This window comes from Polistes dominula, unplaced genomic scaffold (assembly GCF_049000335.1).
Source record: "Polistes dominula isolate Pdom_NZ unplaced genomic scaffold, Pdom_raw_medaka contig_75, whole genome shotgun sequence".
In the NCBI taxonomy this organism is placed as follows: domain Eukaryota; kingdom Metazoa; phylum Arthropoda; class Insecta; order Hymenoptera; family Vespidae; genus Polistes; species Polistes dominula.
In genome coordinates, this window is record NW_028301003.1 from 3,045,673 (window position 1) to 3,059,235 (window position 13,563).

Sequence of the window (13,563 nt, forward strand, 5' to 3'; positions counted from 1 at the left end):
TATTGTTACAACCAAAAAAAAGTAATACAATGAAAATAAAATGAGAAATAAATAATAGAAATTGATTTTCAACGTTGTTCTGTGTAATCGTTGCTCAAGTATCATTTTACTCATTAATATTACATCTTTATTATATACTATATATATGTTTATATTTGTGTATGTGTGTGTGTGTGTTATTGAGGTATTAAATATAACCATTTATGTTCGCGTGTAGAAAGATATCAACATCAACGAAATACTTGTTCGCCAACGCAGGAGGACGCACCCGACAGTTGCTGAAGCAACAAGAGTGGGTGGTATATATATATTTATATATTTATTTATGTGTGTGTGTATGTGTTTTTGCAGATTGAAAAAAATACTATGGTCTCTTAGGTAGGGCATTTAGTTTATAAATTAAACCATAATTCACTTCGTCTACGTTTTCTTTTCTCACACAGTTTTTTTTTTTTTTTTCAATGTTATTAATAGGTTTCGGGTATAACTGCGAAGAATAAAAAACAAAAAAAAAAGAAATATTTCTCAACGTTTTCTACGAACACGTTGATCATTTATATATATATTTTTTTTAGAACTATTTATTTCTTACCTCTTTTATCTTTTCTTCTTCCTATAAAAAATAATTTACGCTATTGTGAACAAATTAAAAAAAAAGAACAATTAAATTACGAACAATATTTGAATTAATCTAAGAAATTTGGATTTAAATTTGGCGCCGGGTCACGTGACGCATTCGGTAAAAAAAAATGGAACAAAATGTTTGTACCTTTTTAAAAAGACAAGAAAAGTATATAAAACTTTGATCGTTTGTAATTAATATCGATCAACGTTATTACGATTAAAAGATACATCGTGATAAAACGTTTAATTAAATCGAAACGTTTTCTATCTATCGTTTAAAATAATAGTTAAAATTATTTCGAAAAAAGATCGTTCCAATTCCTTCACTCCGGTGTCTAAGGAGTCGTAGAGATCGCACGCGGCGCGTTGTGGTTGTTTGATTGGTCGAAGACGTTTGGAGTGGGGGAAGTCAGCCGTGGTCCTCGAAGCACTGGAGCGTCAGTCGCGCTGTACGCGGCGCACGAACAACACCGGGGGGGTTTCGTCGCGTGTGTGTCTTTTCTTATTTTCCTTCGATATTATCTTCTTGGTCCTCTTTTTTTTATTCACTTATTATACATGTATACGTATATACGTGCACGTACGTAACTATTAATATACAATTCCGTTTTAATAATCGTTGACAGTTTACGGATGTAACATTACGTGATATCACGTTTCTTATTATTCATTTTTTTTTTTAAATATGTCATTTGTAATCGATCGATTCGTGAGAATATTTTGAAAAAAAAAAGTGAACAAAATGAAATTAGTCAAGAAAGTATATCATTGTCGTTATCGATTTATTAATTCGAGTTGATTAATTTAATCGATCATTTCGTCGGTGTCCCTTTTTCCGATGCTGTTTAGAAAAATAAAAGTCATATTACAAGAGAGATAAATTATTCCAATTTCCGGTGATCGTGTGTGGGGCATTATGAAACGAGGTACGAAGTAAAACAGCATCGAGCCGATGGATATTGAGGTTAGTAAAATATTATTCTACATGTTTCGATAATAAATTTTAATTATAATATTGTAATATTATTTTTTTTTATCGAGAGATTCTCAAGTGAAACACTTTGCGTGACACTTTTTAAAAATGGACAAAGTTGCAGCTGATTCGTTAAAAAATAAACCCCGCCAATTTTTCATCCGTTTGAATTTGTTTCCTTTGATTTTTATATTAAACGATTTATTAGCATAATTTATAAGACATGTATAATTATCATAATGATTAATTGATTCGATGACTTTGAAAATTGATGAGTAAAAAGAAAATGATACGATTGAAGTTGTTTAAAAAACAATAACAAGATATTCTTTCATTGTCTCGTTCTTATCGTTCATTGGCTGAAATCCTTCAACGTTCAGATTCGTTACATATATAAATTCATATATATTGTTTTTTATACTTGGATTAGTAATTTGACCTTAACCTATTATTATCGGTTAAAAAATGAGTTAATATAATGTTTGTTTGTTTGTTTGTTTTTTATTTGTTTCTTTCTTTGTTACATTAATTATAATTAATTATTTTATTAGAAATTATATTATATAATAATTAATATAATTATAATGATAATTATTTCACTAAAATTTATAGTTTTATTTATTTATTTTTTTTTAATCAATTAATTAATACGTAATTTTTATTATAATTTTATTATTTTATATTTACTTTTTTTTTGTTATTATTAATTAATAAGTAATTTTTATTGTAACTTTATTTATTAATATATTAATTTTAATTATAATTTTATTAGGTACTTGCGTATTAGCGCCACCGCAGCAAAATTCTGCTAATGCACCAATCTACACCTTAAATTGTTGCGACAAATCATAGAATAAATAACTTTATTTGAAATCGATACACTTTCAAAATTCAAAACATTTTATTTATAAAAAGTAGTCAATCGGATTTCGGTGGAAAATGGGCCGATATAGAATTTAACATAGATTCAAAATAGTCTTTATTTTCTTTCACCTGATGCTGTCGCCATTAACCCTGGCGAAACTCTGACGGTTGCTGTGTGCAAACAACAAGGTTATTGTATGCGAACAACAAGATTGCTCTTTATTAGCGCATTAGCGGAATTTTTGCTGCGATGTCGTTAATACGTAAGTACCTTTTATTATTTTATATATATATATATATTTTTTTTATTATATTAATTGATAAGTAATTTTTATTATAATTTTATTTATTAGTATATTAAATTTGTATTATAATTTTATTATTATATTTATTTTTATTTTAATTAATAATTAATACGTAATTATTATTGTAAATTTATCTATTAATAATATTAATTTCTATTATAATTTTATTATTTTATTTATTTATTTTTTTTATTATTATTATTTAATTATTTAATTAATACGTAATTTACAATTTTTGATTAAACATTGAAATAAATTTAATTATGCGAATATTGAATATCTTTTCAAAGTGAATTAAATGATTTCTCTTTCTTCTGAGAGATCGAATATTTAGATAAAAACTTTTAGATAATTTATTTTTATTTTTTTGTTATCTTTTTGTTTTTTTTTTCTTCTTCTTTCTCTTTTTCTCTTCGAATTTTTCATACTAAAGATCTACAGATTATGGATGAGGAAAGGAGAAAGATCGATGGGGTTGATGGAAAAGGGGGTTGGTTGAGGATATCTTGTGATGGTAGTGGTTGTGATAGTGGTGGATGGGGAAGGATGAGGTCTATGGAATAATATCTCAACGTTTTCGTCCCCCGTAAGATCGGATCTACAAATTACAAAGCTCGTTCACGACGAGAGGATTACATAAATCTCATTTTCCTTACCTTTTTCTTATTCTTCTTATTCTTCTTATTCTTCTTATTCTTATTCTTATTCTTCTTTTTGTTTTACTGTCCCTTTTCATTCTTGAAAAAGTAACGAAGGGATTCTTTCCACCCTTGTTCCAACGACTTACAATTCAAGTAACTTTTTACTTTCTTTTACTTTCTGTAACTTTATTTGATTTTTTTTCTTTTTCTAATTTTTGGGAAGTTTTATTCGAATATTTTCTTTTCAAATTTCAATTGTTTTTTTTATTTTATTTTAATATTATATTATATTATTTTTACAATTACAATAAGAATTACAATATACAATTTACAATTTAAGTAACTTTTTGTTTTTGTTTTTTTATTTTATTTTCTTTTTTTTTCTAATTTTTGGGAAGTTTTATTCGAATATTTTCTTTTCAAATTTCAATTGTTTTTTTATTTTATTTTAATATTATATTATATTAATTTTTTTTCTATTAACACTAAACATACCATAACGGGTCAAATGACCCATTTTGAACTTTTGCATTGAAAATGCACGTATAATTTTATTGCGTTTGCACATTTGACTTCATGACTTTTTATAAGTAATTAATGTACAGTTATAAAAATTTTTTTGTTTTGTTTTGTTTTGTTTATTCTGAGTAATCCTTGTTCTATACCGATATCTACCACAACGGGTCATTTGACCCGGAGAGAATTTTTTTGTTTTATGAGATTATCGAGTCATATTTGTAGTCAGTAAGTTGCACATTCTTCCAAAGACTGTTGCGTAAAGTAGTTCAACGAAAATAGCTCAGAATAATTTCAAGAAAATATCAAATTTTAGATTGAAAATAGCTTATTGAAAATAGCAATACATGCCTAACAAGCCGGATAAATTTGGAATCAAATTTTGGTTAGCATCGGACGTCGATAGCAAATACGTCATAAATGCACTTCCATATCTTGGAAAAGATGAATATAGGCCCTCTTCAGTACCACTCTCTGAATATGTTGTACTCAAACTCATTGAGCCATTTACGGGTTGCGGAAGAACTGTGACCACAGACAACTTCTTTACAAGCAAATCCCTAGCAACACAACTCCTAGCCAAAAAAACTACGTTAGTTGGAACTATTCGGTCAAATAAAAGAGAATTACCACTAATTGCGAAGCAAAAGAAAGATGATATGGAACGATTTTCATCGAAAATTTTTACAACAGATAATTGTACTCTTACAATCTATAAAAGTAAGCCAACAAAAAAAGTACTTTTACTTAGTTCTAAACATAAATTCGTTAAAGTAGAAAACAATGATAAACGTTTACCTGAAACTGTTTCATATTACAATAAAACCAAATTTGGTGTAGACATGACCGATCAAATGGCGAGGAAATTTACTACAAAATCTAAGTCTTGCAGATGGCCTCTCCAAGTTTTTTTCAATATCCTTGATTTAGCTGGCATAAATGCCTGGATTTTGTACAAGCAAACGACAGGAGAAAATATCTCGAGACAAGATTTTTTACTCAAGCTAGCAGAAGAACTTGGCGCCGATTTTCGAGAAGCCCGTGAACAACCAAAACAAGAAACAAATACGAAAGGATCGTTGCCTAAGTCTACTACAGATGCTTATAAACGTATGAGATGTCAAATAGGATACTGTAAAGAAAATAAAACCAACAAAATTTGCTCTAAATGTAAAAAATATGTTTGCGGAAAATGTACAATGGACACACTTATACGTAAAAAATGCGATGAACTATGAATTAAAAATTTTTATTTTTTGCTTTTGTAATAGAAATGCTCAACATACTATTTTGTTTAATTATAATAAATTTAATTTATATTTTTATTTCCTTCCTAACATCCATATTTCATACATTCAAGCATGAAACATAAAGTCGGGTCATTTGACCCGCTATGGTAGAAATAGGTATATATTAAGTCTTGGTATGATTAGTGTTAATATTATAATACATTATTTTTTTTCTATTAATATTATATTATATTACTATTTTTTAAATAAATTTATTTTCTATATATGTATGTATATCATGTGTGTATTTTTTTTAATTATTATTTTACATTATTTTCTTCTTTTTTTTAATATTATATTATATTATATTAATTTTTCTTTTAATATTATATTTTATTATATTATATTATATTTGCCTTTTTTTTTTTTAAACAAATTTATTTTCTATATATTATGTTTATTATTTTTATATATTTACTTTTCCATCTTTTATTTTCCTCTTTAATTTATTTATTAATAATTGCATGTATTCATAAGTTTTAGATAAATATTTTTAATGTAATTTTATTTCATACAATTTCATATCATTTTCACATTGATTTTAACATATATATTTTTATTTTTACTTTTTTATTTTTTTTTTTTTTATAGAACAGTCATATGAATTTATGAAATTCATTTAACAAAAAAAAAAGAAATGGAACTTTTTCGAATTATTAACTTTCTATTAATAATTCCTCATACCCTTTAGAAATATTGATACCTGATATCTTTCAATATTCACCATTACAGAATAAATATCCGTTATCTTGTCTCATTCTACAGGTAATATATAATTATTAATCTAAAAGAAGAAAAAAGAATAAAAAAGAAAAAGAAGAAGAAGAAGAAGAAAAATGTTGGAAACACATTGAACTTTCTTGAATAATTGACCTTCCATAATAAAAATAATAATAATAATATTATCTACGTACCTTCAACAAATATTATCTTACATAATTTCTTATTACATTAATATAACTTTACTTTTAATATCTTCACATTCTTTTTATAATACAAACATCTTATCACGTGTTTCATAGATCTTTGCATATTTATTAAAAAATTTATTATTAAAAATATTGAAATATTCAAAGCAAATTTTTTGCATGCTAAGAAAAAAAACACAAACCATTGTACAATATTTATTAAAAATAATTCATTAAAAACAACTCATATAAAATTTATTAAATATTAATTATTAAAAAAATTCATATAAAATTTATTAAATATTAATTATTAAAAAAAACTCATATAATATTTATTAAAAATTAATTATTAAAAACAACTCATATAATATTTATTAAAAATTAATTATTAAAAACAACTCATATAATATTTATTAAAAATTAATTATTAAAAACAACTCATTGCAATATTTATTAAAAATTAATTATTAAAAAGAAATCATTGCAAAATTTATTATAAATTAATTATTAAAAACTACTCATTACAAAATCTATTAAAAATTAATTATTGAAAACAACGCATTGCAAAATTTATTACAAATTAATTATTAAAAACAAAACATATAAAATAATTATATATATATATATATATACACATTATTTAACAAACTTATATAATTCAACAATTTAAATAATTTTTTAAACATTTGTTAATAACATTTTGTTGACCGGCAACATTGACAAGTTAAAACAATATAAGAAAACTTTAATAAATTTTTCCTTATTAACTTTGAATACTTTTTTTATATAATAAACAAAATAACAACTTTACTAATATATTTATTAACATTATTTATTATTTATATAATTTATTATTTATTTTCTATCTTATCATCTTTTGTATTTTCCTTCTAAAATATTCAACTTGATCCCAACAAAAAAATATGCTCCACAAGTTTACTCGTAACCCGGTCAACAACAATCTATAAACAATAACAAAGCTATAAACAATTTAAAAAATAAAAAATAAAATAAAATAAAAAAAACCCTTGAAGATAATTTCTAATAATTGACATTGAATTTGAACGATTTATTACGAAGAATTTAAGCCGATCTTTCGCAGAAATTCAAATACGTGGAAGAAAAGAAAAGGTGAACAGGGTGCGGGGAAAGGAAGAAGAAGATAAGTAGAGGGGGAAGGTATTGAAGAGTAACGAAAAGGATGAGGGGTGGGGAGTAAGGGGGGTGGGGTTGGGTGGGTTATCACAGTGAACTTTGACTTCGAAATTGTTCGTGACCGTCCACGAAACGGTTCCGCTTTTGTCACACACGACCTTTCTCTCTCTCAGTTCTTGAAATGGCTATGGTAAGGCTTAGGGTATGGGGTAGAGAGTGATATGGGATGGGATGGGATGGGATGGGATAGGATAGGATGGGAAGAGAATGCACGGAACGTTTGGATTTCTACTTGGAAGGTTTGCCTTCTCGCTTCGATGAGTCTCTTTTTACCTCATTCTCATCCTCCTCGTTAATTCTTCTATTTCTCCCACCCTCATACTTCTCATCCCCACTCCCATACTTCTCATCCCCACTCCCTATACTTCTCATCCCCACCCCACACTTTTCATCCCCACCTTCCTTTTTCCCCTTCCTCATCCTTCTGATTCTTCCAACCCTTTACACATCTATCAGCTATTATCTTTTATTTTGAGAAGTCTTTGTAGTCATTTTCATTTAGTCAGATTAATCGATGTCAAAATTATCTTAGGGTTTTCCTAGGGTTTTTTTTTTCATTCATTCATTCATTCATTCTTTTCTTTTTCTTTTATTGTAGGAACCATTTTGTAGAATTGAATTAGCCGTTTGATTAATTGTAGTGCAATTAATGCAATTCTGTTAATTTTAATATACATAATAATAATAATAATAATATTTATATTAATATTAATTATTTTTAATATATAAATTTAAAATAATATAAAATAAATAATATAAAAATAATAATATTATTATTAAATAATTAATACATATATATATATTTAAAACTAACCTAAATAAGATTATAGTAATTGTATATAATAACTAAACCAATAATTACGATAAATTTGTATATGTGTGTGCGTGTGTGTTTAATCATTGAACGTTAAAAAAAATACAACATTTAACGAAGAAATTTATTATCAATGTTGACCTATAAAATAACACAGTAAAAACGTTCACGATCTTGTTGTTACTTTTGTTATTAAGTGTACAACATTACTTCCATTATTTTCCTACAGATAGCCTCTTGAAAAAATGGCGGGAGAAACCTTGTACATCTATTAAAAAAATAAGAAATAAATTCAAATAAATTACTTAAGAAAAAAATAATAATTAATAATCTTATCTAATGATTAACAACAACAACAACAACAACAATAATAATAATAATAATAATAATAATAATAATAATTATAATAATAATAATAATTATGATGATGATGATGATGTGATCGTATTCGTTGGTGATATGATAAAAACTTGAATAATAATCAATTGGTTAAAGTACAAATACAACATGCAGTATATATATGTAGAATAAAACGAAGAGGCGTCTTTGTACTGAAATGGTTGAGAGGTTAGGTGGTGGGGGAAAGTGTAGGAGAAAAGAAATAAAAAAAAGAAACACAAAGGGAGATAAGTAGACGAAGATATCAAGAACTCTCGTTGAGTTCCTCGTCTATTTCATTTATCACACCATTAGAACGATGTATAATATTACATACTTATGCACTTACTATACTTCCTATTATTTACTGACATAACCATGACTATTACGTGTCTTTTTACTTTTTTTATTTTTATTTTTATTTTTATTTTTTATTTTTTATTATTTATTTGCAAATAATATATTCTGACGCATTCTCATTGGTGTCATCCCATATGAGTTCACATTTACTTATAATATTATATATATATATAACTTAGAGGGATCAAAAAGTAATGGCGTCGTTACTACGCAAGTCAAATTTTTCTATTAATACTTTAATCAAAAAAATGATTGATGATTGATGATTTTTATCGTTACGATATTAAAAATATTCCGTACCAGATAGAAAAAGGTTGTTAATTAATTTAATTATTGATTAATAATAAATATTTGTTTGAAAAATGTATTTGTTTGAGTTTTGAGGTTAAAAAACGACATTACTTTACAGTCCACCTAATATATATATATAAATATATAAATATATGAAGAAATAAGAAAATTCTTTGTACTTGTTTGTTTTTTCAATTATCAAACATACACATGTATATATTTTGATTTATACTAATACTACGTTAAAACGCAATAATGTTGAAATCATCCAAATGAATTAATTTCAAGTTGATTCTGCACACTCTTTGAATTCAGATAAATAAGAAAAAGACAGAGAAATGAACATTAAAAAAGAAAAATGGAGAAGATTGCATATGTTTGACCTTGGTTGATATAACATGAAATAATAATGATTGTTAGTCATCCCTTTGTCACCCCTTTTTTTGTTATCTTATTACTGACAAGGGTTAAACATTTTTCGAGGCAAATGAGAATGATTAATTTTAATCATCATATTCATTCTCTTTGTACGAAGATAATTAATAAATTAATCTTGCGATATATTTTATTACTATCGTTATTTTAAATTCAATCGAAAGAAAATAACAACAACAAAAAAATAATGTATAATAAAATTTTATTTCTTGTTTCTTTTAGTTTTACTTTTTTTATCTTACAATATATTACTAGAAATGAAAGAAATATCAAATATAACTAGAATAAATTACTATCATTGATTGGAACGTATTTTTAATAATTAAAAAACCGAACATAACCTAAATTATTACCGAAAATGATTTAAACAATCGATAATAATTGAAGAATACATGAATTAATAATAATATACCAACATAACCTAAGATTATCGAAAATTATTTGTAAAAGTACAATCAAAAATGATTGACAAAATAAAATTAATGAAAAATAATACAAATTTTTTAAAGAAACCAAATGAATTAATAAATAAATTGAAAAATATATTTCTAAATTGACAATTAAATTGTAAAGATAATAAAATAAGGGTCGAAAAAGGGAACGAAAAAATGGAACGAAAAAAGGGAATGAAGAAGGAACATACAGGAAACCGGAAACCGGAAGAACGATGAACAAACCTAACTAGAAGAGAACTGTGAGGATTGTTATCTTTGTGAGCGTGCCAACGCCACTCGACCTCATTTTTTCGCTTCGATAACCGGAATTCTTTGCTCCGTGATATCGAAACTCTTGTTCTGTCTCTATAGAAAATGATGACGATCATAAAACCGCCATATTCAAAGTATCCTTCTTCATTTTCTTCCTTTTTCATTTAAAACAATATTTCCTTTTAATCCTTTCCTTATATTTTACAAATGATTCAAACAGAAGAATCATTTTCAATAAAGATAATTAATTAGAATTACACTAATAGATTAGCAAGTAAATGATTGCGGATTTTGTCGATAGATGGCTTTTTAAAATCAGTGATAACTTAGTTGCCAACCGAATACTTTTAAATTATACAAACAATTGTTATTATTATTATTTCGATTAAAATATTATAGGGTATCTCGTTATATATTTTCTTTATATCCTGATAATTTATAATTAATATATAATAATTATTATATATTTATACTTTGATATAAACTGACATAACCTATATCTATCCTATATAATAATTCGTTATTAAATTTATATTATAATATAATAATTAATATAATATAAATAATATAATATAAATAAAAATATATAATAAAACCATGAAACAACCCTGATGCAATGTATCTTCTATCAAAAATTCCAATTAGTATATTGATTTACGTATTTCAAATGTTTTCCAATGAAATTTTAAGTATCAAAACAACCAATAAACTGTCTTAATATGCACGTTTAATAAGATAATAATTTTACTTGTAAAAAAAAATGTAGAAAACTTAATTAAACCCTGACACAACCCTGATACAATATATCATCCAACAAAAATTTCAATTCGTATATTGACTTACGTATTTCAAATGTTTTCCAATGAAATTCTAAGTATCAAAACATAACCAATAAACTGTCTTTATATACACGTTTAATAAGATAATAATTTTACTTGTAAAAAGAAAATGTAGAAAACTTGATTAAACCCTGACACAACCCTGATACAATGTATCATCCAACAAAAATTTCAATTCGTATATTGACTTACGTATTTCAAATGTTTTCCAATGAAATTCTAAGAATCAAAACATAACCACTAAATTGTCTTAACATACACGTTTAATAAGATAACAATTTTACTTGTTAAAAAAGAAAAAAATCGTAGAAAAAAAAAGTAACAAAGATTAAAATTATAGATCGGCGGATGGACGTGCCAATCGTTGGGAAGTCCAAACTCGGAGGAAAGTACGAAGCCGGAATCCGGCGTCGTCTTCTTGGTTGTTGTTGTCGTCATTGGCAAAGAAGAAGAAAAGGAAGAACAAGTTTTAATAGTATTAGTATTAATAATAATAATAGTGGTGGTAGTGGTAGTGGTGGTGGTGTTACCAACGGTGCCACCAGTGGTGGCAAGTTGACGGAAGTCGATAGATTTGCTAAAAAAAAAGAAGAAGAAAAAGTGCTCGGCGGGGGGGAGGTGGACGAAAAGAGGACGAGAAGGAGGAGGAGGAGGTGGTGGAAGAAGAAGAAGAAAAAAGAAACAAAAATACAAAAAGAAGAAGAAGAAGAAGAAGAAGAAAAAGGTGCTTGTAGTGGGGGTTGTGGTGGAGGTGGTGATGGTGGTGGGTTATGGTAGTGTTAAAAAAATATATTTTTTTCTAATTTTTGAAATCCCATAATTTAATTGAAATCCTAAATTTCATTAAAATCCTTAAATTTGAATAATCAAAAATACCTTGTCATCCACCACACCCATTTTACGTGTTTCTGTTGTCCCCTTTTTTGGCCCCTTGTAAGAAAATGAATTCGTACGTTCGTTCTTTTTTTTGGTTTTTTTCCTTATCCCCACTCTCAAGTGTTCAATAAAATAACTATTTGAATTTTTCCTTCCTTCTTTCCTCTTTTTCTAATGGAAACACACACTAACCGGTATTTTAATCATCAGTAACGTCTCGATCCTCGTACGAAGTAGTATCGTTTTTTTTTCTGTCCTATCTTCTTGTGTTCACTTATTCTTTTATTTGTTTTTTGTTTCTTTTTTTACAATTTTTTTTTTTATTTATTTTTATAGAAGTGTGTTTGTGTCAAATATTCAGTGGAACTGTTTCATAAACAAAAATAACGTACACACACCAATTCAATTTTTACCAATTGAATTTGAATTTCATTTGAACAGTGATCGAAGAATTAACAAAAAACGTTTCATAAATTAATGGTGAAAAAGTGTTTGTTTTTAATTAATATTATTATTATTATTATTATTATAATTATATAAGAACATTGATAGACTGGTTTTAATAATTTTTGATTGTCAAAAAGTTACTGTTCACCACGAAGATGATTTTCCAAGTTGTAATAGTGTTGTATTTTACTGTGTTCACCACCGGTGCACCACCAGGATCATCAATGATATACGCCGATGATAAAGTGGTGAGTTTTTTAAAAATAATTTCAATATTTTTTTTTTTTTAATTCTTCTTGTTTTAAAGATTATTTCTGTGATAAGAGTTAAAATACATTTTAAGAAAGAGAGAGAGATAGAAAGAAATGTTGTGCAGTTTCTTGTGAAAGTTACACTGGGTATTTACTAACACATGCATATATACATACACAGATATTTACCATGGGTTATATGTTAAAGAGAAAATTATTTGACGTGGGTAAAATTATCAAAAGTCGACTTGAAAGTGGTCTTGCTAACAGACAGTGATATTACGCAAAACATATATATATTTATTGGGTGTTTCTAAAGATATATTATTTATTTTAAATAATAATTTTCAATTATATAATATTTTAATATTTATATGTATATACATATTAATAATTAATAATAATATTTTAATTTAATATTAAAATATATTATAAATTATAAATAATATATTTTTAGTGTTATATATAAACTTTATTATTTATTTTAATTATATTTAAATATTTTTGTGATCATTTTTTTATTTAATTTAATTTAATTTAATTTAATAGAAAAGAGTCAGATGATCAAATTGAAATTAGAATTGTTATTATATATTATATTAAAAAGTTCATACATTTATTACATTTATTTATTTATTTATTTATTTATTGTATAATAAATAATAAAATGATTTTATTAAAATAAATGGTTAGTTTAGAAACAACCAGTACATATAACATATATATGTATGTATATATTCTAACAGAAGTGTGAAACTCTCCGGTGTGAAACTGTACACTAACTATAATTTAATGAGATTTAGATAAACTTAGATTAGTGTACAACCTTG

General features: G+C 25.5%; 1 protein-coding gene and 1 long non-coding RNA gene across 3 annotated transcripts in view; both read left to right on the top strand.

Moving 5' to 3' along the window:
- The first annotated feature begins 1,084 nt into the window (after positions 1–1,084).
- Positions 1,085–11,724, top strand: LOC149032154 (uncharacterized). The gene is made up of 2 exons (XR_016177039.1): positions 1,085–1,588; positions 11,500–11,724. It is a non-coding gene; the product is annotated as an uncharacterized LOC149032154 (long non-coding RNA).
- An 80-nt stretch (positions 11,725–11,804) lies between these two features.
- Mmp2 (Matrix metalloproteinase 2) overlaps positions 11,805–13,563 on the top strand; it is a 152,795-nt gene continuing 151,036 nt past the window's right edge. Inside the window, exons 1-2 of one of the 2 annotated variants that reach the window (XM_089174001.1) lie at positions 11,805–11,932; positions 12,372–12,730. In XM_089174001.1, the coding sequence (XP_089030127.1) occupies positions 12,638–12,730 (93 nt within the window). In that variant the 5' untranslated portion in view covers positions 11,805–11,932; positions 12,372–12,637. The remainder of the gene's footprint in view (positions 11,933–12,371; positions 12,731–13,563) is intronic. The other variant, XM_089174002.1, reaches the window with a different exon arrangement.